Source organism: Neovison vison, chromosome 1, assembly GCF_020171115.1.
Source record: "Neovison vison isolate M4711 chromosome 1, ASM_NN_V1, whole genome shotgun sequence".
Taxonomy (NCBI): Eukaryota; Metazoa; Chordata; class Mammalia; order Carnivora; family Mustelidae; genus Neogale; species Neogale vison.
In genome coordinates this window covers 222,506,471-222,533,362 of record NC_058091.1, presented here as the reverse complement: position 1 = coordinate 222,533,362, position 26,892 = coordinate 222,506,471, and the positions used below count along the sequence as shown (strand labels likewise).

Sequence of the window (26,892 nt, the reverse complement as noted above, 5' to 3'; positions counted from 1 at the left end):
CTCAAATATCAATCCAGAGATATTCTACACACATACCAATGTATTCTTCTTAAGAGAGAACTCTAGAGTAGCAGTGTGTAGTTTTTGCTCACTGCTGCATACTTACATTAGTTGATTATGAACTAATAAACTTTGCTTATTATTTGCATGTCATTCCAGCTGCTCAGAACAAAACCCTTGAAACTCTTGCCTTCTGCTCTCTCATGCCCCACATAACGAACAAATCCTTTTGGATATCCAGAATCTGGACACTTCTTACTCCTACTACCCAAGCCACTATTCTCTCTCATGTGGAATTCTACAACAGCCTCCAAATTCCTTCTTTCTCCTAACATCTTCCCTCCATCTCAGCCCTCCTTCCAACTATTTTTTACATATCAAAGTCATCTTTACATAAGACCAAGTCATTCTTGTCAAAATTTCACAATGGCTTCTCCATTTCAATCAGTAAAAGCTGAAGTCCTTTTGGTGACCCACAAAGTCTTCCTTACAGCTAATTCCCCATTACTTCCAGGTTTCAGCTTCTATTACCCTTTCCTTTACTAACTCTGTTCCACCCACAGTGGCTTCTTCTGTTTTTCAAATACACCAGGCAAGTTGCCCTAGGGTTTTTGCTCTAATTATTTCCTAAGCTGGAATATTCTTCCCCACATTACAGCTTGAACACATTCCTTCACCTTCTTCCTTTAGGAGGCTTTGCTCATAAAGGTTGCTTTAAGTATGTCGTAATCATGTTTAATCTACCTACCTGTTGCAAAGTCTTTTCACAATGGAGACAGGCTGTTGAAACCTGGGACAATAAAATAGTCATATCTTCTTGTTGCTGCCTGAGCCAAATCAGTTTTTCCCGAACATGAGCATCAACAACACTTAGAGCCATTTCTTCTTGACGACACAAAGTTTCATGTAGATCAGAAAAATAAGCTCTGACACATGACCGGGCATTCTCTGCAGTACCTGGTACCTAAAGAAATTAAAATTAGTTCGAAACAACTTTAACCATAACAAAGATTTTATATGTGAATTAATGAAAATTTAAATACCATCTATGTCCTTAAAAATTTCAAAATTGCTATCTCAACACTTGATCTTTCTCCTTAACCACAGCCTTTGGACATACAAATGTTTAAGTGCCAACTGAAGCAAAATGGAATACCTATTCTCCAGTCTCTCCCATGGCGAAACCTAATTTCCTCCATCTCAGCAACTGGCAATGCCAACCTCCATGCTGTTCAAGCTAAAAAAAACTGGAGTCACCCTTAATACTTCTCTTTCAAATTTCCTAACTAGCCCCTCAGAAAATTCTGCTAACTTCAAAATATATCCAAAATCTGATCAAGCCTCACCATCACCTCTACCAACCTGATCCATCATCTCTCACCTGATTATTACAACAGTCTTCTAATTGGTCTCACTAGATCTACTCCTGCCCTCTACAGCATGTTCTTCACCAGTAACCAGACAGATCCTTTTAAAATGTTACATCAGAAACAACTATTCTCTTGCCCAAAATTCTCCAAATGTTTCCCATTCCACTGAGAGTAAATGCCAAAATCCTTTATGTGGGGTGTTCAAGGACAGGCGCCCTGAGAAAGCAACATCTGAGCAGAGACCTGAAGAAGGTAAGAGAGGAAACCACATCAGTACCTTGAAGAGCATTCCTGACAGAAAGAGCAAGGAACCAGCAAGACCCTTTCTGATCTCAACTCCTGCTACACTCTGTCATCCCACTCTAGCTGCATTTAGCCTCCCCACAGTTGTTTCATTTGTTTTTATTGAAGTATAGTTAATACACAATGTTATATTAATTTCAGGTGTACAACATAGTGATCTGACAATTCTACACATTACTCAGTGCTCACTCACTACAGTAAGTATAGTCCCCATCTGTCACCATACAACCTTATTACAATTATTACTGACTATATTCCCCCCTATGCTGTACTTTTCATTTCTGTGACTCATTTATTTCATAACTGGAAGTCTGTTCCTCTTAATCCCTAAAAATATGGAACACTTCACAAATTTGCAAATCATCCTCCCACAGGTGCCATGCTATGGTCTTTGCTATATCATTCCAATTTTAGTGCATGTGCTACTGAAGTGAGCACTCCACACAGTTTCTTAAGTGCACCAGGCACCTCAGGGCCTTTGCATTGCTCTTCTCTCTGCCTAGAATGCTCTTCCCCCAAATATTAGCATGGCTCCCTTACTCACCTGCTTTACCTCTTTGCTCTTTGTTTCTTTTTCTGGGAGTCTATCCATGAACACCCCAAATAAAAGTGCACTCTCCCTCTCGCTTGTTTTTCTCCAAAGCTCCTAACTTTCTTTTGTTGTAAGTATTGACCCTTTTTCCCATATTAGAATATGAACTGCAAAGGCAGAACTTTTTTACTTATACAGCAGTATTTCCTTAGCTAGAACAATACTAAAAGAGTGTCTAGCTCTTATATGTGTTCAGTAAATATTCACTGAATAAAATATTTCCACTCTAGCACAAAAAAGCCCTCTGTGATAGTGGATACATTCTGTATCTGTGTGGTCCAATATGGTAGCCATTAGCTATACATACCTGAATATACTTGAAATGCAGCTAATGAAACTGAAAAAACACATTTTGTATTTTACTAGATTTTTAAATAATTTAAACTTAAATAGCCATATGTGGGTAATGGCTACTGCATTTGACAAAGCACTACTAGCATTATTCCCCAATGACTTAGCTTTCAATCTGTTTGATTATCAAAGCAAAATATTGCATTTTTGTATATCCCTGTATCTTCCCATCCAAAAATATTCCTTTTGCCTCCATAATTTAATTTTAAAAAGCAAGTCTATAACTACCTCCTAAGTTCCTTCCCTCTCTTTACAGCTAAACTTCTTAAAAGTTAAACACACTCACTTTCCAACATCCACTTATTCTTCAGTTCACAGGAGGGTATCTTTTTTATTATTTCACAGACATAATAAATTCAATATCTTAATTAAACTTTTTACTTTGTTCCACTATCCCTCCCAAAGGTCTTCCTCCTTCCCCATTAATGCATGGTATCACCATCCATTCACTTGGGCAAGAAAGAAATCCAGGCATCATGCCTGACCCTTCAAGTTACTTACAAAATCAGTATTATGAATCAATCACTAAGACCTACCTATTCTACTACTCTAAAATCTCAAGCCCATCTACCTCTCTCCATTCTCACTACTGTAGTATTATAGGCCATAAACATTTCTCAATCAGATAAATGCAGCAACCTCCTATTAATAGGTTCCCCTGTTTCCAATTCATTTTCTATATTGAAAAGCTACCTTTCTTAATGCAAATTTGATTATTTTATTCCTACACGAATTTTTCAATTGCTCATCACTGCCCTTGGGATAAAGTCTAAAATCTTTAACATAGCTAACAAGATCCTGCATGACTTGGCCCTTAACTCTCCAACATTTTTTCTTGCCATGTCCCATCCAAAACTCAAAGATCCAAGTGTACTGAACTGAGTGTTTCAATAATGTGTCCAGTTCTTACTTCCAGGCATTTAACGTATGCTTCCCTCTATAGGACAATTCACCCCCCCCGCCCCGCCACTCTTCTCCCTGACTAAATTTCTTCACATCTCAGTTTACTATCTTGTATTCTGGGAAACATTCCCTGACTCAGCTAAATTAATGCCCCTCTTATGCAATGCCAAAGTGTTTTATACTTCTCCCACAAAATACAGTCACCACAGTTGAAACTGGCTTTTTTCTACAATGAATTATAAATTTCATAAAGACAAAGCCTTTGCTAAAAACTTATTTTCAGTAACTAGTGTGGTATTAGTACAGTGTAATTGCTCAATAAATACAAGAAGATGAAAAGGTTAGAAGTAAAAAGGGTAAGAAGGTAAAGAAAGCAGAAAAAAATTCCATACATGTTCTGTGTGGGCCATTCCAATTCCATCTTCCACTATCTGTTCTCCTCCTTCAATGTGCTGAACGATTCCAACTAATTTTCTGGAATAATCTGAAATTTCCTCAGTGAAGGTCCGTATGCAGTGAGCCATATCTAAAATTGATGCTCGGATCTGGTTAGCTTCTGGTTCCAATACTGAATGCTAAAGTGCAACAAAATTATAGAACAGAACTCACAGTACTGACTAATGATAAAAAATGTTACTTAAATCACTCCAATGATTAAAAAATAAAGTATCAGTCACAAATGGCTTTTATAACAGATTTACAAAAAGCACAAAATAATAAATACTAATTTACCCTCATCCCAAAACTATTTATCCTCCAAAGAAATAATTTAGAATTTGGGAGTCCTTTTATTGCTTAGTAACAGTTTAAGATGGGGTGACTGTGTGGATCAGTTGGTTAAATGTTCAACTCCTGATTTCAGCTCAAGTTGTGATCTCTTGTGAGATCTACCACCCCCATCAGGCTCCACGCTGGGCATGGAGCCTGCTTAAGAGTCTCTCTCCCATGGGGCGCCTGGGTGGCAGTCCTTTAAACCTCTAACTCTTGGTTTTGGCTCAGGTTGTGATTGCAGGGTTGTGGGACCAAGCCCTGCATCAAGCCCCACGTCAAGCCCTACATCTGGCTCCACACGCAGGACAGAGTCTACTGAACTTTCTCTCTCCCTCTTCCTCTGCCCCTCCCCGCAATACATTCTCTTTCTCTAAAATAAATAAATCTTTAAGGAAAAAGATATTCTCTCTCCCTACCCCCATCATCCTCCCTCTCTCCTCTTCCTCCCTCCAAAAAAAAAAAAAAAAAAGGAATCCAAGAGATTCACTTTTTAATTTCGCCATAAACAGCAGTTCATCAATAGAGATATAGAGATAAATATTGTCAACACAATCCAGTGCATTATGAAAACATGCACACAAAGAAATTTTGTTTCCTACTAGAAAACTATTTTTCAGTGAAGAAAGGAGGATGACCTCTCTGAAATTTTTGTTATGATATTCTTTTCATGCTATCAAGCTCCACTCATTCATTACTGAATCTTCCCCAATTCCTACTTGGTATAAAGAACCAAATCAATGCGGATGCCTGGGTGGCTTAGTGGGTTAAAGCCTCTGCCTTTGGCTCAGGTCATGATCCCAGATCCTGGGATCGAGCCCCGCATCAGGCTCTCTGCTCAGCAGTGAGCCTGCTTCCCTTCCTCTCTCTCTCTGCCTGCCTCTCTACCTACTTGTGATATCTGTCTGTCAAATAAATAAATAAAATCTTAAAAAAAAAAAACAAAAACCAAATCAATGGAAACAAACAGTAGGTTGGTAAACTACATAGAGTTATCCAGTCTAATTATATTCATACCTTGTGACCTTGGTGTTTTCCATATTCTTTGCAGACACAGCACATAAGTGGGCTAGTTTGACAGCCTTCTTCCAAGCAAACAAACTCAATAGCATGTACCTGATGCTGACAGCACATGGTTTTCTCATGAGGTTTATCAGCTAGAGGCACTCGTCTGTGTTTTGCTAATGTCTTTGTAGAATGAGTAACTTGAGAACACTCTGAGCACAAATGAGTTGCACATACAGTGCAATATACAGATGCAACGTGCGCTTCATCTTCATCACAACGAATGATGCTCTGATAAACAAAAAATTAATGTCTTTAATCTGAACCTCAATCATTATAACATGACAAATTTTAAAATATAAAAGCCCATAATCTTTTTTAACTGACCAAGCTTTGTTTATGAAAATATACTGGTAATTAAGTAAAAAAAGTCACTTATGACTCATCTAAGAAAGTATTCATTTCTGTAAGTAAGTGAGAGGGTACTTCCAAAATTGATTATCAATATGTGCTATGAATTTGAGGCCAAAAATAAAACTGTTTCGTAGGTTCATAGTCAGTGTAAAGATATCTTCCATGAAATCCCCTCATTTTACATAAAAGAAACTGAACAATACAGGCTAGAAATCTTTTTTTTTTAGAAATCTTTTTTTAAGACTAAAAAAATGATAATAAATACATCCCCACTGCTTTTTTTTTTTTTTTTAAGATTTTATTTTTTAAGTAATGTCTACACACAATGTGGGGCTTGAACTTACAACCCTGAGGTCAAGAGTCCCATGCTTTGCTGAGACAGCCAGGTGCCCAGGCCCCCACCTTGACTCTGCTTTAAATACTACATATCATGGTGACGTATAGAAAAAAGAGAAACGCAAATGCTATTTTGAGAAGCAGGTGTATGCCAAGAATCAGCTGCAAAGTTTTTAAAGACACAGATGCCCAAACTCTAACCAAGGAAATACTTATTCCAATAGGCTGTAAAAGCCTGATCTGTGTATTTTTTTCTAAAACTCCACAGGTGAGGTTACTGCACAATCCTGGCTGAAAAAGCACTGATTTAAGCAAATAAAAAATGTACAAATAAAATCTATGTTATATATAAGCTTTTAAATATCATTTCTAAATTTCATGAGTTACTACAAAGCATCCAACTTGAAAAACTTTACATGTCAGATAACCAAGAATGTTTGAAACTTATGCTGAATATTAAAAGGCCATAACTGGAAAGGGAGTAATTTGGCATAAATTGATCCAGAAATAAAAATTAGAATGCTCGCTTTGGCAGCACATATACTAAAACCAGAAATAAAAATTAGAAAATACATCAATAATGTCATTAAGTATCACATTAAACTAAAAAATGAACTCAAAGTTAAACATTTTTTATTTGAAATTATGAGAAGCATGTACAGGTAATATTAAAAATTCATACCTTCTGTTTTCCAGACCTGACAAATAATTACAAGGTCAACATTAGACAATATTCTAATGTCTTTTGAAAGATAAAACATATAGCACATGAAAGAAGTACAAAAAGCCTAGAAAACAGTGCTCCCTGCAAGTATATGGTCAACTAATCTTCAACAAAGCAGGAAAAAATATCCAATGGAAAAAACACAGTCTCTTGAACATAAGGTGTTGGGAATATAGGACAGCATCACGCAGAAGAATCAAACTGGACCACTTCCTTACACCATACATACACAAAAATAAATTCAAAATGGATTAAAGACCTAACTGTGAGAGGAAATTAAAAGGCAACCAAAGGAATAGGGGAAGATATCTGCAAGTAACATATCAGATAAAGGGCTAGTATCCAAAATCTATAAAGTTTTCAATTAGCAATAATCGCGCCTCGGATAAACCTCATTGGCTACGATATAAAGAACTTACCAAACTCAACACCCCCAAAATAAAAAAAAAAAATCCAATTAAGAACTGCCAGAAGACATGAATAGACATTTCTCAAAAGGAGACATATAAACGGCAAGCAGACACATGAAAAAATGTTCAACATGACTCATCATCACAGAACTACAAATCAAAACCACAATGAGATATCACCAGTCAGAATGGCTAAAAGTAACAAATCAGGAAACAAAAGATGTTCATGAGGATGCAGAAGAAGGGGAACCCTTTGCATTGTTGGCGGGAATCCAAACTGGGCAGCTGCTCTGAAAAACAGTATGGAGGTTCCTCAAAAAGTTAAAAATAGAAGTACCCTATGACCAGCAATTATACTAGTAATATTTACCCAAAGGATACAAAAACAATAATTTGAAGGGGCACATGCACCCCAATGCTTACAGCAGCATTATCACAATAGCCAAAGTACTGAAAAAACCCAAATGTCCATCAACAGATGAATGGATAAAGATATGGTATGTACATACAATGGAATATTACCCAGCTATTAAAAAGAATGAAATTTACAATGATGTGGATGGAACTAGAGGGTATTATGCTAAGCAAAATAAATCAGTCTGAGAAAGACAAACACCATATGATTTCACTCATATGTGAATCTAAGAAACAAAAAAGATAAACATGGGGGAAGGGAAAAAAATACAATAAGATAAAAACAGAGAGGGAGACAAACCGTAAGAGATGCTTAACTATAGGGAAAAAACTAAGGGTTGCTGGAGGAAAGGGGATGGGAGTAGGTTAATGGGTGATATAATGAGCACTAGGTGTTATTTGCAAGTGATGAATCACTAATTTTACCCCTGAAACTAATACTACACTACATGTTAACTAACTTGAATTTAAATAAAATATTGAAGGAAAAAAATAAACAGGAAACAGTGCTCCAGTTTGAAATTCACTTCAGTGATTCACTTTACATAGAGAAATCATGATTTAATAAAAGTAGAACTCAATATGACATTTTTTTCCTTGATACTAAGCCTGTGATTTTAAAGTTGATTACCTAAATCATCAACTGTTATTTATTACAACTATTCTTACATCTAGTACAGTAATACGAGCTATGTGGACAATTCTTCAAGCATTAAAAATGCACTTTAAGGGGCGCCTGGCTGGCTCAGTCCATTCAGCATGCAACTCTGGATCTCAAGGTCATGAGTTCAAGCCCCATATTAGGTGTGGAACCTACATAACTGAAAAAATAAAAAATTAAAATGTATTTTAACCTGTGTTAATGAGCATTATTCTTATATTTACTGGACGATCAGCCTTTTGGATGAAGAGAGTATACTTACACATAATTTAAACCTTTCACAAAGATATTTAGTACTAGTAATTCCCTCAGAGCTATTGCTATTTTTAAGGCATTTGGCCTCGACACTAACTGGCCTCTTTCAAGGACTTCCTCTTTCTTTGTGCTGTACTATTTATTGATTCACTTTTGCACACTCTGGTTTAATATGTAGCTTATACCTTCTTCTTACTCTTCTGTAACCTTCTTACTCTTTAACTTTATCCTTGGGTAGAGGTGAATTACAATAAGGAAAATAAGTATATACATAAAACGTACTTTAGGTATGGTATTTTCAGAGAATTCAAGTTTAAGTTTTACCAATGTTCCGCTGGGAATATTGTTGCCTACAAAACTATAATGTAATGAAAAGTTGTGTTTCTGGAAACCTATCTGCTAGAGCAAGTGAGGTAAGATAGTGCTTTAGATGGCAAATATCTTAAAAGAAAAAATTCAAGCTCATAATAAGTATTTCACCAAGTTCTATCAATACCTCTCCAGATATCCCAATGGCTTCTTCTGCAGCTCCGTACTGACCAATATGTCCATTCTGCAGTCGTTCCAAAAGCTCCAATAAAGCAAAATTTTTTTTCAATCCCCAAACACCTGAATCACCTAGAATATAAAAATAAAAACTAAATCTAACAAAATGGAATATTAATCATTTTACCTCATACCTCAATAGTAACTTGTCATATATTTTAATCGTTAATGTCTAAATTTTCAAAATTCAAATTTTCCCCTTATCTTTTTATGCTTAAACTATTGCCTGGTTAAAATTCTCTTTAAAAAAACAGAAACTCCCACAACAGCCAAACTATAGAAAGAACCTAGATGTCCATCAACAGATGAATGGATAAAGAAGATGTGGTATACACACACACACACACACACACACACACAATGGAATACTATGCAGCCATCAAAAGAAAGGAAATCTTGCCATTTATGACAACATGGATGGAACTAGAGGGTATTATGCTTAGCAAAATAAGTCAACTGGAGAAAAACAACTATCATATGATCTCCCTGATATGAGGAAGTGGAGATGCAATGTGGGGCTTTGGGGGGTAGGAAAAGAAAAAATGAAAGAAGATGGGATCAGGAGGAAGACAAACCATAAAAGACTCAATCTCACAAAACAGGCTGAGGGTTGCTGGCGGAAGTGGGGAGGGAGAGGGCGGTGGGGTTATGGACATTGGGGAGGGTATGTGCTATGGTGAGTGCTGTGAAATGTGTAAACCTGGCGATTCACAGACCTGTACCCCTGGGGATAAAAATACATTATATGTTTATAAAAAAATTAAAAATTAATAAAAAAAAACAGAAACTCCTCAGCAGTATAGTAGAAAGATACTTAAAGGACTTCTATTTTTTTTTATCATTTAACTTTATAAATCCTATTTTACCAAAGACTTTTACTACATATATTAAAACAAGTACTTTACAATATTTTTTAGACCAACCTACAGTAAGACATATATTTTCCATTACAACACAGGATAATGTACATTTATTTATACATAAATAAGTTTTTAAAAATATGTGTATATTTACAGCTGAAACAAAAGTTTCACACACAAGTATTCATTCTCACAGTTAGGAAAACACCTGAATTTTTCGTTCTCCTTTTTCTTGAAAACACCTACTGAGAGTCAATTAAACGGATTTCATAACTACAAATAAGCTATGATTCATGTTGGAAAACCACTGTATGAAACATACACTTAATCTAAAATAACTCCTCTCTGTAAAATGGAACTCAAACAGCTAAAGATAATAATTTCCCCCATCTCTCATCTAACCTAGAACCTGCAGCAATGACTATACAAACTCCTTTTCATACAAATAAACCAAACAATTTTAAATCTTAAATACATACAATATATTTTCCTACCTAGATCTGTTACTTGTCGATCAAAAGGGCAACGGATTGCTCTTCCATGAAGAGGGAGGCGGGTAAGACAGTCATGACATACTGTGTGGCCACAAAGCAGAAGGCGAGGAACTTTGTCTCCTTGCAAAGAAAAGACATCTTCACAAACTCCGCACTCCAGCACCTAATATTTGGAAAGGAAACATGTGCTTTTTAAGTGATTTTAAAAGCACACGTACTTTTGATTAAAAAAACCCTCAATCTAATGTATTAAATCAATCTCATTAAATTATTCCTCCATGAAAAAAAGTCTAGATTGTAAAATTTAAGTCACCTTTTATCATTTTATCATTTCATCTGACGGACCACATCAATATTACATCATAGTGAAATCTCCTTGAAATGTCAACTGTTAGGGACCAAGATAATGTTGTAAATTAACATCACCTTTATCTTTTGAAAATTATGTCTTGATTCATTATATCTGAATCTGTGTAATATATCATTCTGCCGAAGTTGGGTTCTTAAACAATTTCTCTGCAATTACCTTGCCTCCAAAAGACCATGATTAATTTGAACAGAAATCATTTGAAATATGTACTAGGGTGACAATTACTCCTTGTAAATGATCAAGAACTTGTTCAGAACAGACTGCAAGTAATATTCAAGTATTTTCTAGTATCCATGTATACTACATAATGTAAACTCAAGAAAGCAGTCAGCTAAGACTTAAATTTCAATTCATTGTTCTCAATTAATAAATATGCCCCTGGGTGAGAAAATATTTTGTCTATATCATTCCAATTACAGGCACATATCTTGCCCAGGGCCATGAAGTTAGTCAAAAGAAGTGACAAGAATCAGCATACTCTCACTCCAAAGCCCATGAGATTGTTTTATAATTAGTTAACAAACTGTATTTTTATCAAATGAAGCACTGTTGGTACCTTTATCTCCCAATACAGTCAAAGTGCTATACAATTTTAATTTATTTTTTAAAAACACCCACACTGAACTGTTCAATTATATCACAAACTACTATGTCGGCCATCCATGACGTGCTACAATCTGGCCTCTGTCCCACTGCTTCCCTGCCACCTACTTCAGACTCCATGCTCACACTGTATCTAACAATTTGTAGTTCTCAGAACTTGAAAACTGGTTTTTGTCTTTTTTTTATGCTAATGCTGAGGAAATAGCTAAACAGACATTTTCCTGGTGGTTCCTTTTTTTTTTTTAATATTAATAAACAAATTTCTTTTTTTTTAAGATTTTATTTATTTACTTTTTTTTTCTCCCAATTTATTTATTTTCAGAAAAACAGTATTCATTATTTTTTCACCACACCCAGTGCTCCATGCAAGCTGTGCCCTCTATAATACCCACCACCTGGTACCCCAACCTCCCACCCCCCCGCCACTTCAAACCCCTCAGACTGTTTTTCAGAGTCCATAGTCTCTCATGGTTCACCTCCCCTTCCAATTTACCCAAATTCCCTACTCCTCTCTAACGCCCCTTGTCCTCCATGCTATTGGTTATGCTCCACAAATGAGTGAAACCATATGATAATTGACTCTCTCTGCTTGACTGATTTCACTCAGCATAATCTCTTCCAGTCCCGGGACTGGAATAAACAAATTTCTAAACAACTGTCTCTCTCAGTCTACCCACAGCTTATTCCAACTGAAAGGACCACACTACCCCCTGGGCCATCATGCACCACGGTAAGTGTTTATCTTGATACCCTAAACACATTAGTTCCATTATTGGATTCCAGCCTGTCTTTCCCTCTTAGACCAAAAAGCCCTCAGGAACAGGGCATTCCTAAAAACGCAGTACTAGGGTGTTTATATAAATAAAGTCTGGCAAGATTAAAAATTAAGAACAGTTCAGCCTAACCACCATCCCCCAACAAATACACAATGCAAGGTAAAAAACAGAAAATCCACAATGGAAATCATTCTTAATCCATTAAAAATTTAGTATTAACTCTGTAATTAATTTGGACTCAGTTTATGAAAGACAAACATCTTTCATTATACATTGATAATACATAATTGGCTTGCATCCCAGTGTGGTTCAAAAGAGGCTTAAATGTAACACATAGCTCACAAGAAAAGACATAAAAACAGCTCTTTAAATATATAAAAAGATGTTCAATCTCTCTCAAAACACTTTAAAATGCACTTAAACCAATACATTTTTTTCAGGTTGATAACCCTTTGTATAATCCTTTGTGTTGGTGAAGATGTGGGAAAACAGATATACTTGCTGACTGCGGTGAAATGTTTAATGACTAAAACAGGCTTTATGAAAGGCAATTTGAAAATACCTATCAAAACTTTATATAGCTTAGTAATTCTTTTCCAGGAATTTATCTGACAAATGTATCACACATGTGTGACAAGATCTCTGTGTTATTCCTTACAGCACAATTTGCATTTGCAAATGACTGGAAACAAAATAAATAGATAGCAAAACGACCGGGAAATAAATTATAGTATATTCATATACTGCAAAACCATGAAGTTTGTTGAGAAAAAGGAAGTTTCCTATGTACACACATAGAATGACTTCATATGAATAAAGCAAAGTGAAAAATATATAAAATATTTAATTAGCTTTTGCATAAAACTGGGGAAAGAGCATACATTTGTATCTATATTTTTATACAGACATGCTATCTTTCTAGCAGGATATACAGAAAACTGATTACACTGGAACAGTGGCTCCCTATGAGGAAGGAAAACTGATGGGAAAAGTTACACATAAACTGTATTATACACAAACCCTTAAATGTATCCTACATTTTTAAAAAAAGCAGGACAGAAGTTTCATTTAAATATTGTCACTAAAATATCAAATTCATTCAAATACAGAGAAGATATAACAGAATTAGATAAAAAATAAATGCAGTATTTTTTATGTTTCATTTTTCTAACACTGTAATAAACTTGTTTATGACCATAAACTCCAAACAAGTAAAATTTCAGTCCATTCAGATCTTTTACCTCTGAACACATAATTACACAAGATAAAAGAACTTAAGTTGCTACTCCAGTGCTTTTTCAAAAAGCACTAATAACATACCACAGATTCATAAACTAAACAAGGAACCAAAAATAAACTTACTAGACTATTTCATATCAACTCAGGAAACAATAAAATAAGAAATTCTTTCTTCAGTATTTATGAACACAAACTGTGGCTAACAGCACAATAAGAATAAAAGCTAAATAAGAAAAAAGCACTTAATCTTATCAACTTCACAAATATGTCAAAGAGAGCTTCAAACTGATTACATGTAAAACAAATTTTAATTAACCAGACCATATTTTATTTAAGTTTTTTATTTATTTTTTTAGTAATCTCTTGCCCCATCATGGGACTCAAACTCACAACCCTGAAATCAAGAGTAGCACACTCCTCCAATGGAGCCAGCCAGGCACCCTAATAATACCATATTTTAAATGGACTAAAAAGACTCAGTCCTCAAAAGAAACCATCCTGATTCTTTTTTTTTTTTTCTGACTCTTTTTTAAAAAAGACTTTATTTATTTGTCAGAGAGAGAGAACACGCACAAGTGGGGGAATGGCAGGCAGAGGGAAGAGGCTCCTGCTGAGCAAGGAGCCAGCCCCATGTGGGGCTTGATTCTAAGACCCTGGGATCATGACCTGAGCCAAAGGCAGACACTTAACTAAGTCACCCAGGCGTCCCTTTCTGACTCTTTTTTGAATGTAAGTAATTTCATAATGTCAGATTTTGATCTTTCAGTTTTCTAATGAAAAACCCTGTCATTATCAACTTATTCATTATTTTACCTTTTAGCAATATATACTTCAACTCTCACCTTCCAATGAGTAATTTCTGCTTTCATCTATGAAAATGAGAATGAGTTACAAATCATGGCATAAGCGTCTTACCAAGGAGGACTACCCTACTGCACAGCTTGGGCACATTTTACATGTGAAGATAAAAACAAAGTGAACCTGTAACACATCGAACTCTGTACTGTAACAAATTTGAGTCATATGAGGCCTTCGTATATTTTTTGAGATTTTAAGGCAACTAGGGTAACAAAAGTAGATACAGCAACAATAACCATTCCAATTACAACTTCTTGATTCAAGCTAATTCACAAAATAATCTTCAAGTATTCTCTCCTTAAAGCCCAATTTAATACATAAAATCTCGACCATGTTACATGACTAGTAACAGTGTTCCTCTGTATCTCAGATATGCTGTGTATCTTCAGAATAACTTCAATATACAAAGGCCAGATGAATTAAAAGCCATCAATAATTGGCAACATACCTGTGAACAGAAATGTAGCATTTGTTGTCATATAAAAACCAACATTAGGTGAAAAAATCATAGATGCCTATTACCCAAGATAGCAAATCAACTTAAGACATTATCTGATAGAGTGGTTCTCAACCTTGGTTGCACTTAAAATCACTTCTAGGAATGTTTAAAAAATATACTGATGTCAAGTTAATCAGAACTTGGGGAGAAGGAGTGTATCGGTAGTTTTTTTTTAAGTCTTAAGTTATTCTAAGTATGTAGCCCATAATGAGAATTACCAACAACTCAGATTACAACAATCCTGAAAGTTATTCTATAAACCGATGAGATCAGTTCTCCCTTGCTGATCTTTCTATACGTATACAGTGGAAGGGAAATGTGAATCCCACATATTTCAGTTGATTCGTTAATGCATTTTGAAGCACTTAAGCATGGTAGAATTTCAAACCTGAAGCATAGGGCAATTTGTATATCCTAACGTTAACGTTCAGCCATGCTGCTGCAGGGACACTTCTCAAAAAAGTGTTGACAGGGACGCCTGGGTGGCTCAGTTGGTTAAGCTGCTGCCTTCGGCTGGGGTCATGATCCCAGGGTCCTGGGATCGAGTCCCACATCGGGCTCCTTGCTCAGCGGGGAGCCTACTTCTCTCTCTGCCTCTGCTCTGCCGCTCTGCCTGCTTGTGTTCTCTCTCTCTGACAAATAAATAATAAAATCTTTAAAAAAAAAAAGTGTTGACAGACTATACTAATAAGAGAAGAGGGGTGCAGACCACCCATTACTGTATGTCTGGTTATAGAATAAGCGCAATAACGAAAACCAGATTTTAAAGGCATTAAAACCTGGATCCACGACACACTGTGTTAACGTAAACCTGTTTCTTCACCTGTCAAACAGTAATTATCATATACTTTATAAGTAGATACTAACGAGCTAAAATACTTAACACACTACCTGGCAATAACAATGGCTCAATTTAATAAAAATAAACTAATGCCTGTTGAGCTTAACAAAAAGGAGAGGAACTAAGCAAAGACCGGCAGAAGTCAGTCTCACAGGCCCCTAAGCTCCTTTTCACAAATGTCCCCATTGGCCACGTAGAGGACTGGTATGAGCAGAAAACCAAGCAACTTCAATCCCGCAGAGATAAAAATCACGGAGGGCACGACAAGGCTTGTAAAGCCGAGAGGCGCGCAAAGGCCCAAAGAAGACCGCCGGAGCGCGGCCGCCAGACCTCAAGGATGAACCGAAGGGAGGCCGATGGTGGAGAACAGAGCACGCAAGGTCCCTCACCTTCACCACGGCCGTACCCCGGCTGCCCTGACGGCCACTGTCTAGTCCCGCTCCAGGCTTGTTTACAATGAGGGTAGCCATCCTAAGAGGAGACGGGCCGCAGAAGCCCGTCACGGCCTTCAAGTGAGGGGCGGGGTCCAGCCACCTACCCAGAGGCCTCAGCGTTCACCGCCCGCGCACAGGCGCAGTAAGACGCGGACTTGACTTCCGGACTCCTCCTCCTGCCGGTCACTAGCTGTTTGTCGGCACATCCTTGTATATATGAAGGCTTTGCTACTTATATTGTTATTATCCAAGAGTCTGCAACTGATGGAAGGAATAAAAGTAAAGGGAAAAAGAAGGATAAGCTAGAAGTAAATTTTCGGGGTGAAACTCCTGCTTCAGTAACAAACTCTGCCCTATTGCAGAATAGACTTGAGAGAGAAGGGGGACTACATCTCCCTGGATGCAATGCTGTTTTGCTTAAACTACAAATCCCAGCATGCAAAGTTCGTCTCTTTCACTCCGCTAGTACGCATTTGGGACGCTGTACGTATTGTCACCGAGGAAAGATTTCTTGAAGTCCCGATGCGTGATTGTGGCTTTGAAAATAGGGAAGTATGTTATGTATAGGTCTCTAAGAGGCAAGAGATGGCTTTGGTAAAAAGAGGCCGTTGAATCCGTGAAGGACGTGGTAAGAGGAGAATTTAAGGTATCACCGGCGAAGAGAGCCTGTTACGAGTGATTTGATCTTCCCGAACGTTCGCTTTTCTGTTTGCTTCCGGGCTGCATTGAACCTCTTCAGTTGCCGTAGGCAGTGGGTCGAAAGTGCCGGTCAAAATGGAAGTGAATCCCCCCAAACAGGAGCATCTGCTGGCCCTGAAAGGTAAACTTTTATGAACCTGACTCCCTTTATCTGTTTTCTCCTCTTCTCTCTTAATTCTCGAAGGCTTTACCCCATAGATCTGGTCCCTGGGATGTAGGCCTCGTTTTCCTTAAACAGCTAGTGCCTTCGCTCCTGCTCTGTCCTTTGGCGCCGAGTGGAAGGAAGCAATTTCTTCTCTTTGCTTTTTAGGTTTGACAGCCTCTCCCTAGAATGGAGTAGATACCCGGTAAATCATTCATTGTGTGATATGCTGCAGTTAACAGATTGGCTTTAGCCGCGAGATCCGGGGAGAGCCTGGTGAACCAAGATGGTTTACAATAGCCATCTACAGTGATTTTCCTTGTCTGTTGTTTTCTTCATGTGGCACTGATAAAGTAAATAGGCTTCAGCTTCATCTGTAAAGTTAGTCTAGTATTGCAGTAAGCAGTGCCAAGGATTTAGAAATACATAGTACAACAACGTGTAATTTAGATTTGTTAAAACTTAAGTTTGCTTCGAAGTGTTGTGGATACGGGAAAACTAATGTCAACTTTCGTTTTGTGCGCACAGCAAACTTTTTGAATAACTTTGATGATTTAATTGTCTGATTATTTAGGGAAAACCAACAGGATAGAGTTTTTCTGGAATTCTTACTGTTTTCTGAAAACCTTTTGTTTAAAATGCTTTAAGCTTTTTTTCATCTGTTTTCTACTTTAACAAATGCGGTGCTGCTTTTTTGGATGCTCTACTCTGTGGTTACCAGTAACTTCTTGAACTGAGCTGAGAAAAGGCTCAATAGACGTTTGAATTTAGTTAAATTGCACTTACCTTCCTTGTGGCATGCATTTTGAGAGACCCTTATCCCATCCCCAGTTATGATGTAGGCATCAAACATTCCAGAAGCTTACCAGTCCCATCTGTAACATAAAATCAAATACTGATAGCTTAGTTTAAGAGGATTGTCTCTGATCATAGAACTAAAAAACATATTAAGTAATACAGCAACAGGACCTGTAAGCTTAGCCTGAGTAAATGAGCTAGACTAAAATGGATTCTTCTAGAGAAAAAGGAAAAGAAACTGTCATGTTTTTTCTTAATCTTAAATCAAGTATGTAGAGCGGATTTTACTACCTATCAGAAATTTTAGAAACTTTCTCAGGATCACAAAGCTAGTGAGTGAGTGGAGGCAGTATTTCAACACAGGGCCTTCCTCCATCTTTCCAAGACTCATTGTTTCCCAATGAAGGAAACAGCATTTTCAGAGAACATTCATTAGTTACTTTGATGGGAATTTGAAACAGTTCTGTTAGCAGATGGGTGTGAGTTTATGCAAATTGGAAGTTATTAAACACAGTTATATTCCAGTAATGTGGAAGCTAATTACCATTGGGTATTTTTAGTTTTCTGTTACTTTTTATTTTCTGGAACAGAAGAAAATCTGGGAGAGATTTTAGCAGGCTAAAAGGATAAGTGTTTTGAAATTCACTGATAGTCTCAGTTTTATTAAAGCTCCTCCATACCATTGTTTCCCCTTGTTCATCAATAATTTTCACAAGCTTTGGGGCCCCTGCCTGGCTCAGGCAGGTGGGGGAGCATATGACTCTTGATCTCGGGGTGGAGAGTTCAAGCCTCACATTGGGTATAGGGATTACTTTAAAAAATAAAATAACTTACTAAAATTTTTTTCACAGATTTTCATTTTACTGATTGTTGAATGCCAAGTGTATCAATTTATCTGGTAATTTAAGTTTACTTTCTTGTCTGTATAAAAGGTTAAGGAGCTCTCAGAATTTCGTCAGTCCTCAGGGTATGACACAAGTTCAAAAGAAATGAAAGGATTCTCAGTGCCATATCTTACAATATGAAAGTATAAGGAAGAGGAAAGAAAAATTAAAAGAATTCCTAATGCTTTTAAGAATATGCTCGCTATGTTTAGATTCATATTAAAATTATGAATGTTAAGGATCACAGTCACTTATGAGTTTAAGTTGTCAAATCTGTCCACAGTGGACATTTACAGTAGGTGAAAAGAATCATTATGAGATTAATTATTTCTGACTCTTCAGAATCAGTGGTCAAATGATTATTGTGACATCATGACAGGAGTCCCCATCTATGGTAATTCTGGCAATGGGAGAACCCTTTCAAAGAGTTCTCTCATGATTTGGGAGAGAAGAGATACAATCTCTCTCTCTCTCTCTCTCTCTCTTTTTTCCCCTACAGTAATTGGGATTTGAAAGAGCCTGCATTATGGCTCATGCAGCTTTGAACTTGGTTAGGAAGACGAACTATATGCTAGAACTCATTATCAACGACTTCATTTGGTACAACTTGAAGAATTCTTTGTTCTACGAGGGAAAAAAATAAGGAAGGTCTAGCCGTCTTGTTTTACTCTTCAGAAGTGGAATTCAGGAGCCATGGTACTTGATACTGTGAAAGTACCCCATTTAGACAAAGGAGACTTAGTCAGAAACCCAGTTCCTAGCCTGGTTAAAATCAGAGTTAAACTATTTTCATGTTACTAATGTTGCTACTGTGAAAGAAAGAAATCAGTAAGTATTCTATGTATTTGGTAGAATTCATAAAATTTTAAATATAAAGATTTTTCTCAAGGCATTAAAAATTACAGTAATTTTCATTGTCCTCAACTCAGATGTCTCAAATTTTAAAGTATTATTCCATTTTTGTTATCTTCAAATGAATCTAGTACTCTTAGAATTACTAATTTACCTTTTGTTTCTGCTATAGTCTTAAGATTATTTACCAAATTTGTTAATGACAATGGTTCCAAATTCTTTCTGTCTGTTAAGTTAGACTTGTTGACTCCTGGCAGTTTTAGGCTGAAGGTGATCTTGTAGGGCATCTACTCCAATGAGATAAAGCATTTCCGATTTTGTGGATTACATTCAAATTTACCAACAGCACTTGGTAAAATATATTGAGACTAGTTTTATTTTTTTCTTTTTCCCTATTTGTGTGTAGGCTATCCCTACCATATCTTACTCTTTGCAATACTTCCACTTTAGGTCCTGTTTCCTTCTGATTTGGAAAGAGAGTCTTATAATTGTAAATTATATTCTAGCGCTGAAGAGTGCATCTAAGAAATGTTTTCTTCATTAAGAGTAACTGGATTACTGCAGAATGTCTACAGAAGTAATATTACATTATCGACCATGTGAGAGTGATCCCACACAACTGCCAAAAATTGCAGAGAAAGCAATTCAAGACTTTCCTACACGTCCACTATCGAGATTTATTCCTTGGTTTTTGCATGATGCATCCAAGCTTCCACTCAAACCTAAAAGATCACCACCTGTGATTTCTGAAGAGGCAGCTGAAGATGTGAAACAATACTTAACCATTTCAGAACACGATGTTAAATCACAGCATTATGATTGCACAGTAGATCTTTTGGAATTTCAACCTAATTTTAAAAAAAGGAAGCACTTAATCCGGTCACACTCACTGAACGAACAGACTAATTCTGGAAATTTAGATAAACAATCAGAAAAGGGAAGACAACACAAGAAGAGGTTTTGGAGTGTCTCACTTCCCAACAGTAATTGCACTGAAAATATTTTTCCTTTGTCTAAAAAATTGCAAGATAGTTTAAAGGCATTGAATTTGCATTCACTTTATAGAGCAAGATGGACTATAGAGCATGCTATTTGTAACAACCAAACTCTGGAAGACATTTGGGCAAAACTTAATCATATCATCCGGCACAATGAACTTCCATCTTGTAATGCTACATTTCAGAGACACTTAGGCCAAATATGGGTGTTCTGTGATATTATGTACTGTGAATATGTGGGAAGTCTTCTTAAAGGAAGGTTAGCTCTTACTGGGAAAATGAATTTATTTGTGCATAAATATGGTGTTATTTTTAGTATGTAATGAATTTTATGGATTGTTAAAGAGAAGAATGTTCTGAATGAACAGAGTAGGATCTGAAATAGTGTGATCAATCAATTTTTTACAGGGTTTTAAATTTTTTATTTAATTTTTTTATTTGACCCCTCACTAAGATAGCCTCTTCATTCTTAATAGTATAAAAAAATTGTGTGGTAATTTGTATACAGTGGTTTCTCAGAAATAAATGACCATCACTTGAGTTCCTAGACGTGTATTAATACAAAAGTGTTCTGGGTTATACTTTTAGTAGTTTTCTTCTAAATAAATTGTGATAAATTGTTATTTTACTGAGCTTAGAGGTAAAATGTTCTATTCCTTTGTTCTGTTACTTTTCCAGTAGTTGAATTAGATAGTGCAATGAATTATAGTGAATGGTTGGTTGGATTTTGGTAAAGTCCCAAAATGTAATTTTATAGTGTTTTTTCTTTACCATTCTAAAGTGTAATTATTAAAAAATAATAATAAAACCAGTTCTATTGCAAATGTTATTCAAATAGCATGAACATAGTTCAAATTGGGAAACTAGCCCAGATTGTACCTATGTTTCCAAGAATCTGTAACTGACAATAGTTGATGTGGAATTTTGAAACAAAAGTAAAAATGTATAATTTGCCTAAGACCATAATGTATCTTTAAGGATATAACTATTTTGAAGGGAAGTATCAAATGTGGTTAAGAGCTCATTATTCTTTATTTAATCTAGTACAAGTATTCAATGTTAATGGTGGTTAATGCTGATTGCTAGTTGATTGGTTCCTGGAGTTATTGTGAGTTTCCCAATAACAAAATGTTTTAAATTGGGTTTACACATCACCTCATAAAAAATACCCAAAATAATTATGAAGGTTTTATATAAAAATATACTTATTTAGCAAATTTAAGTGCCTAACGTGAGCTGGTTAGAAAGCAGTATGGAAGGAGAAACATGGACCTACCCTTAACAGAGTTTATATGGAGTTACTTCCATTAAGTGGTCAAACCACCTCCCTGGGAAACAGCAGGAATTGTAGTCTTTCTGAAAGGCTGACACATTTGACTTGGCGGCACAGTGCCTGATAATGGTAAGGACTCAGTAAACATGTACATGCCCTTTGGATGGATTCTTTGTAGCCTGCCTGAGTTGAGGTTGCTTAAAAGCAAACTATTAATTTTTAAATAAAGTGATAATTTTTTTCCAATTAGATTTCAGTCTGTCCAAACACTTTTAACTACTTTCAGTACCTTTTTATTGTGTCAAATGAGACTGCTCTCTAGAAAATAATCATCAGGTACAGGAATGCTTACAAAAATCTTTAAATGAAAAGTCACCAGGTTTAGAGGGAGTTTCTGAGGTCACTTTTTCAGTAATTACTTCTTTGTTTCCGTAATCATCTTTTTAACCTAGGCAGCTGACGGGTATCAAGAAGTTACTGAGTATTGCCACCAAGCTTTGCAAATAAGAGTTGTCATATTGTTAGACAGTCATAGATGGGGGATTTAATTTTTTTTTGTTCAGGTCTTATTTATCAGAAGTTGCTAATTACGAGTCAAAAGTAAGGTAATTGTAAGACAAAGTCACCTGAACAGAAGACAGTTTTTTTTTCTGATGTAGTTTAAAATATAAGGTATAGTCGAGTCATGAGATTGTTATGAGCAGTTTTTTAATCCAAGAATCATACTTCTAAAAATTCTTTATTTAAATTCAATTTAGTTAACATACACTGTATTATTAGTTACCAGGATAGAATTTACTGATTTATCAGTTGCATGTAACAGGCAATACTCATTATGTCCAGTGTCTGCCTTAATGCCCATCACCCATTTACCCCTTCCCCCATTCACTTTCCCTCCAGCTACCCTCAGTTTGTTTCCTAGAGTTTAGCATCTCTTATGGTTTGCCTCCCTGTTTTCATCTTATTTTATTTTTCCTTCCCTTCCCCTATGTTCATCTGTTTTGTTTCTTAAATTCTACTTATGACTGAAATCATACGGTATTTGTCTTTCTTTGACTAGCTTGTTTTGCTTAGCATTATACCATCTAGTTCCATCCATGTCATTGTAAATGGCAAGGTTTCATTCTTTTTGACAGCTGAGTCATAATACTCCATTTTATGTGTATACCACATCTTCTGTATCCAGTCATCTGTCCGTATCCGGGCTCTTTCCATAGTTTGGCTATTGTGGACATTGCTGCTATTAACATTGGGGTCCAGGTGCCCCTTCAAATCATTATGTATGTATCCTTTGAATAAATTCTTAGTAGTACTATTGCAGGGTCATAGAGTAACTCTATTTTTAACTTTTTGAGGAACTGCCATACTGTTTTCCAGACTGGCTGCACCAGTTTGCATTCCCACCAACAGTTTAAGAGCATTACCCTTTCTCCTCATCCTTGCCAACATCTGTTGTTTCCTGAGTTAATTTTAGCCAAGAATCACACTTATTAAAAAGAGTTTCTTTGTCTTCATATGTGATGGATTTAAAGTTTTCTCATTTGTGTCATTTGCTTTCTACCTCTTACAGAAGCAGTGAAAGGGTAATTCAGACCTGGAAAACTCAAGATTGAGCTTTACTGCAAATAGTGCTATGATTTTGAAAGAAGCAGAGATCCATTTCTCCTTCCTACTTCTCCACTTCCATTTGGAGTGATCAGGGCCGGGGTGTCTGGGTGGCTCTGTTGTTAAGGGTCTGCCTTTGGCTTGAGTCATGGCCCCAGGGTCTGCGTATTGAGCCCTGCCTTGGGCTCCCTGCTTGGTGGGAGGCCTGCTTCTCCCTCTCCCACTCCCCCTGCTTGCGTTCCCTCTCTTGCTGTGTCTTTCTGTCAAATAAATAAACAAAAAAAAATTTTTTTTAAGTAATCAAGGCATAAGAATTTAGAATCCATTACTACTTTTAAGCTTTTTTTGTGTACTTGGAACCTTAGGACTGATGATTCTAGCACTAGTTAATAGTAGGCTCAGCAGTATTTCTCATTTCTACCATTAAGTCATAGATGTGGAAGTAAGTTAGGTAAACAAGAATGTGTGTACAGAAAGGTGAATCTCTGAGAGCATCTGATTAAATAACGACAGCATTTACTCTCTAGGAAAGTGGCAGCAGTACCATAATTTTGTTTTTCCCTGACAACCTCTCTACCTTAAAATAAATGTTAAATTCAACCAAAAAAAAAAGATGTGGAGGGTATTATATGAATTTAGCTTCCTTTACCAATTTATCAAATAGCTTAAATATAATTTTTTGAGAATTTCAAAATGAGCTCTTGTATAATGATTCACTTTGATAAAATGTGCTCAAAATATCCAGAATTCACAGTTCACAAACTTGAAATCATTCAGGGACTAGATAGGCAAGACTGTGGAATGTAGCTAAGGACTTTGAACTTGAAGAAGATCCTGCCTTAATTTAGTTTTGTTTTTTTTTTTTTAAATGTTCTTTCCAAGCAAAATGTATACAAAAGTTGAACTTGGCCCAGTTCATTAGTTTGTAACCTCAGGCCTCTTACATAAATTATTGAAGACTTATAGAAGTTTTTTTTTTAATAAGATAATAGGTAAAACCTAAATATCATAAGTAAATGTCTGTGTTTTGTGAGTTCCTATGAAAATGGCACCACATGTGACACTATTTGCTGTGCCTAGTGAGTATTTGATTTGGCACTTGGCTAAAAATTGCGTATTCTTTTTTGTCTCTTTAATTTTTGTCAAAGAACCTGTTTTTTAACATTCAAGCCTGAATATAAGATTGTCATTTAATAACCAGTGCTTTATTAGGGCATCTGGGTGGCTCATTCAGTTAACCTCCAACTCTTGATTCCGGCCCAGGTTAATAGTAGGCTCAGCAGTATTTCTCATTTCTACCATTAAGTCATAGATGTGGAAGTAAGTTAGGTACACAAGAATGTGTGTACAGAAAGGTGAATCTCTGAGAGCATCTGATGAAATAACGACAGCATTTACTCTCTAGGAAAGTGGCAGTAGTACCATAATTTTGTTTTTCCCTGACAACCTCTCTACCTTTTTTTATTCCCCTTCAGATTGAACTGAATTTTAATCTGCTTTCCTAGTTAGAAGTGAAGTAGAAAGAAAACCTTCTCAACCACTTCGGGTGCCCATCAATGATCTGTAGCTGGTTAATACTCTGCTTGACACAGAGTTCTATTTTGAATGCCCATACAATGTTTCCGATAAGGCATAACGTAAACAGGCTTATGCCCCTAGGCCTATAATTAATAATACAGAGAATTAGTTTTGAACAAAGTGAATTTATCTGAGTTCAGATCTAATTCTGCCACCTATCTACTATATAGTCTTATATGCAAATTACCCAAGTATCACCCTTATGTGTAAAATGTAGTTAATGACACCAAATTTGTAGTCATGAGACTTAAATGTGTTGATACTTGTGAAGTATTTAGCATGCTGTCTGGCACTAGTAAATGCTCAGTAAATACCAGCTATGCAAAGTGACTTCAGAAATTTTAAGGTTAACATATGTTGCCTGTTTCGGTAGCCATCTATTTATATTATCTGTTTTTACTTTATTTGTTTAAGTAAGATCTATGCTCAGCATAGGGCTTGAACTTAGGACTCTGAGACCAAGAGCCAACTAGGCAACCCTCAACAGCCATCAGTTTAATATATAACATTGTTTAGTGGCCTCCGTTCATGAAATGTAAATCTTCAAAATAATACCAGGTACTTGAGGATTTAGGTAAGGTGCTAATTCTTTCATTCAGCAAAGATTTATAGAATATACTATGTGCCAGAAACTGGCAAGCAACAAAGCCAGAAAACTGAATATAATAGGTAAGAGCCTCAACCTTGTGAAGTTTGGATCAAAATGCTGTAAATAAGTACATTTATCAGTTCATGATAAATACAGGGGGCTATGAGAGAGACAAGGTGAGCTGTTACTTCTTTTTTGGAAAAGATGACATTTACCCAATGAGAAAGACACTGAATTTGGTGTGAATGATATAGCTAGTTAGTAGTTGGGTGGTACATGTTTACATATGCTAATGAATACCACTTAAACTGTGAATTGACCATTTAAGTTGATAGTCTTTAATGTCTTTTGGGTTAGATTTGAATGATCATTTTTTAAAATTTTTTATTATTTTTTTAAATAAATATATAATATATTTTTTTCCCCGGGGTACAGGTCTGTGAATCGCCATCAATGAACATTTTTAATCGAGTATAAAGAAATGATTAACTTTCTGAAATATTTTACAAGTCTCTATGATTTTTACTGTTATATTTTTGTCTTTATTTTAATGTGATCAAAGGTCAGTCTTTAGAAGTAATTGAAAAAGATTTTTTTAGTTAAAATGTCCTATCCGCACTCTAATAGATTTCATAAGTTTTCACTTTTTAGTTTTCTGTGGCTTAATTTTTGCCTCTTAACTGCTTGATACATAGGCAATTTGTTTGGTATTTGAATTTAATTTGTAAGTTAAATTTCTTATTTTTCCCAGATAGCTAACCAGTTGTGCTTTATCATGTTGCTTTTTTTTTTCCTGCATCCTAATAATCTTTATTTTACTATCTAATATATCTGTGTGGTGTTGCATTAATAAACCAATTTGTTGACTATAGACCAATCTTTTAATATATGGTAAATTCATATCTGCCTCATTTTTTTCCCATTAATTTCCTTAGCTTATTTTTACTTGTTTTTCTAAACTTTAGACACATTCTGTCATGTCCCAAGAACAAATCTTAGTTTTGGTTGGAATTTAAAAAGCTATACATTGGGGGCGCCTGGGTGGCTCAGGTCATGATCCCAGGGTCCTGGGATGGAGCTCTGCTTTGGGCGCTCTGCTCAGCAGGGAGCCTGCTTCCTCCTCTCTCTCTGCCTGCCTCTCTGCCTACTTGTGATCTCTGTCTGTCAAATAAATAAATAAAATCTTTAAAAAAAAAAAATAAATATCTATACATTGAATGATACTTTCGTCATTTCCTTACAGAATGAATATTACTTAAAGGTCCACTTACTGAACTTCCAGTGGCCAGTGATTAGAACCGAGAGATAAAGCTCATAAAGATTCTTTTTTCTAAAATTACTGTCTCATATTCATGGTGGTGAATCAAAACATTTTTCCCTTTCAGGAAGATATCTTGATACTGTTCAAAGAATGTCACTCAGGATTTTTCTTAAAGCCTTATTCTCAT

At 36.0% G+C, this 26,892-nt stretch overlaps 3 protein-coding genes, 1 non-coding gene and 1 pseudogene across 10 annotated transcripts in view; 2 read left to right on the top strand and 3 right to left on the bottom strand.

Moving 5' to 3' along the window:
- Window positions 1-16,135, bottom strand: part of TRIM23 (tripartite motif containing 23) — a 32,387-nt gene extending 16,252 nt beyond the window's left edge. For both annotated transcript variants that reach the window (XM_044268109.1, XM_044268119.1), the window contains exons 1-6: window positions 15,982-16,135; window positions 10,407-10,569; window positions 9,003-9,124; window positions 5,305-5,583; window positions 3,912-4,094; window positions 749-964 (exon numbers count right to left, since the gene is read on the bottom strand). In XM_044268109.1, coding sequence (XP_044124044.1) covers window positions 749-964; window positions 3,912-4,094; window positions 5,305-5,583; window positions 9,003-9,124; window positions 10,407-10,569; window positions 15,982-16,062 — 1,044 coding nt within the window. In that variant the 5' untranslated portion in view covers window positions 16,063-16,135. The remainder of the gene's footprint in view (window positions 1-748; window positions 965-3,911; window positions 4,095-5,304; window positions 5,584-9,002; window positions 9,125-10,406; window positions 10,570-15,981) is intronic.
- On the bottom strand, window positions 2,003-2,111 carry LOC122898220. The gene has a single exon (XR_006382915.1). It is a non-coding gene; the product is annotated as a U6 spliceosomal RNA (small nuclear RNA).
- On the bottom strand, window positions 7,114-7,175 carry LOC122897471 (annotated as a pseudogene).
- Window positions 16,136-16,763: 628 nt separating the features above from the next.
- The window catches only part of TRAPPC13 (trafficking protein particle complex subunit 13), a 39,583-nt gene continuing 29,454 nt past the window's right edge, over window positions 16,764-26,892 (top strand). For all 4 annotated transcript variants that reach the window (XM_044268075.1, XM_044268069.1, XM_044268059.1 and 1 more), the window contains exon 1: window positions 16,764-16,846. In XM_044268075.1, the coding sequence (XP_044124010.1) occupies window positions 16,801-16,846 (46 nt within the window). In that variant the 5' untranslated portion in view covers window positions 16,764-16,800. The remainder of the gene's footprint in view (window positions 16,847-26,892) is intronic.
- SHLD3 (shieldin complex subunit 3) lies at window positions 16,767-21,210 on the top strand. Of its 3 annotated transcripts, none has more exons than XM_044268098.1 (3): window positions 16,776-16,846; window positions 19,049-19,377; window positions 19,908-21,210. In XM_044268098.1, exon 3 carries the CDS (start codon window positions 19,967-19,969, stop codon window positions 20,720-20,722), a length of 756 nt encoding a protein of 251 aa, XP_044124033.1. In that variant the 5' UTR covers window positions 16,776-16,846; window positions 19,049-19,377; window positions 19,908-19,966; the 3' UTR covers window positions 20,723-21,210. The 3 variants fall into 3 exon arrangements, with proteins under 3 accessions (XP_044124022.1, XP_044124033.1, XP_044124027.1); XM_044268092.1 differs by having other exon boundaries at window positions 19,852-21,210; XM_044268087.1 differs by lacking the exon at window positions 19,049-19,377 and having other exon boundaries at window positions 16,767-16,846.